This window comes from Penaeus monodon, chromosome 23 (genome assembly GCF_015228065.2).
Source record: "Penaeus monodon isolate SGIC_2016 chromosome 23, NSTDA_Pmon_1, whole genome shotgun sequence".
In the NCBI taxonomy this organism is placed as follows: Eukaryota; Metazoa; Arthropoda; class Malacostraca; order Decapoda; family Penaeidae; genus Penaeus; species Penaeus monodon.
Window position 1 is genome coordinate 17,641,170 of NC_051408.1, and position 703 is coordinate 17,641,872.

Consider the following 703-nt stretch of genomic DNA (forward strand, 5'->3'; position numbering starts at 1 on the left):
ATGTAGATTGCAATACACAGTTAAGTATGCTTATAGTCGAAATTATTATAAAAAGGAATACTGCAGTTTCTCCAAGATAAATTTGCAGTTTGGAGTGTTCACCACAACATTCACAGAAGCCTTCATTTCAGTTATTAATATTGTGAATCAGTGCATTAAGAACATTTCATGGCATAGACATTATATACCCAAGTTGATGTGTAAAGCCAGTAACACAACTCATGTAACACAGATAAATAATATGACAAGTATCGAATAGGTTAGGAGAGTTTCGAAGCTTCACTCATGCATCGCGACTTTTGTTCGTGACTGTACACATAACCTCTACGTTTGTTTGTTTTCTTTTTCTTGCAGGCTCGAAGGAACATATTTCCTCCGAACGAACCCAACATCACCATATGCTCTCGGAGATGTCCAATAACTTCTGACAGCGTGAAATTATATGTATGATCACGAAGAACAGGAATTCCATTAATATTTCCTGTCTCTGTTATCAATGACGCAAGATTCTTATGCTTTATCTCGTTTTGGGTGGAGAAATAAACATCTCATGATACATTACTTGTTTTATTTGGAGAGTTGTTTACGGTATATCGCAGTGGTTGCCCAGCTGGAGTCCCCACAACTAGGAGTAAACAAAGGCAATATTAGAACCCCATGAACGGAGTTCCACATTTCAAGAGGCCCCAGTGCAAAATCTGTC

General features: G+C 37.8%; 1 protein-coding gene across 1 annotated transcript in view; it reads left to right on the forward strand.

Annotated features, from left to right (window-relative positions):
• Positions 1 to 558, forward strand: part of LOC119587844 (pancreatic lipase-related protein 2-like) — a 10,740-nt gene extending 10,182 nt beyond the window's left edge. Inside the window, exon 9 of the mRNA XM_037936549.1 lies at positions 355 to 558. Within this exon, the coding sequence (XP_037792477.1) occupies positions 355 to 421 (67 nt within the window). The 3' untranslated portion in view covers positions 422 to 558. The remainder of the gene's footprint in view (positions 1 to 354) is intronic.
• Positions 559 to 703: the final 145 nt, after the last annotated feature.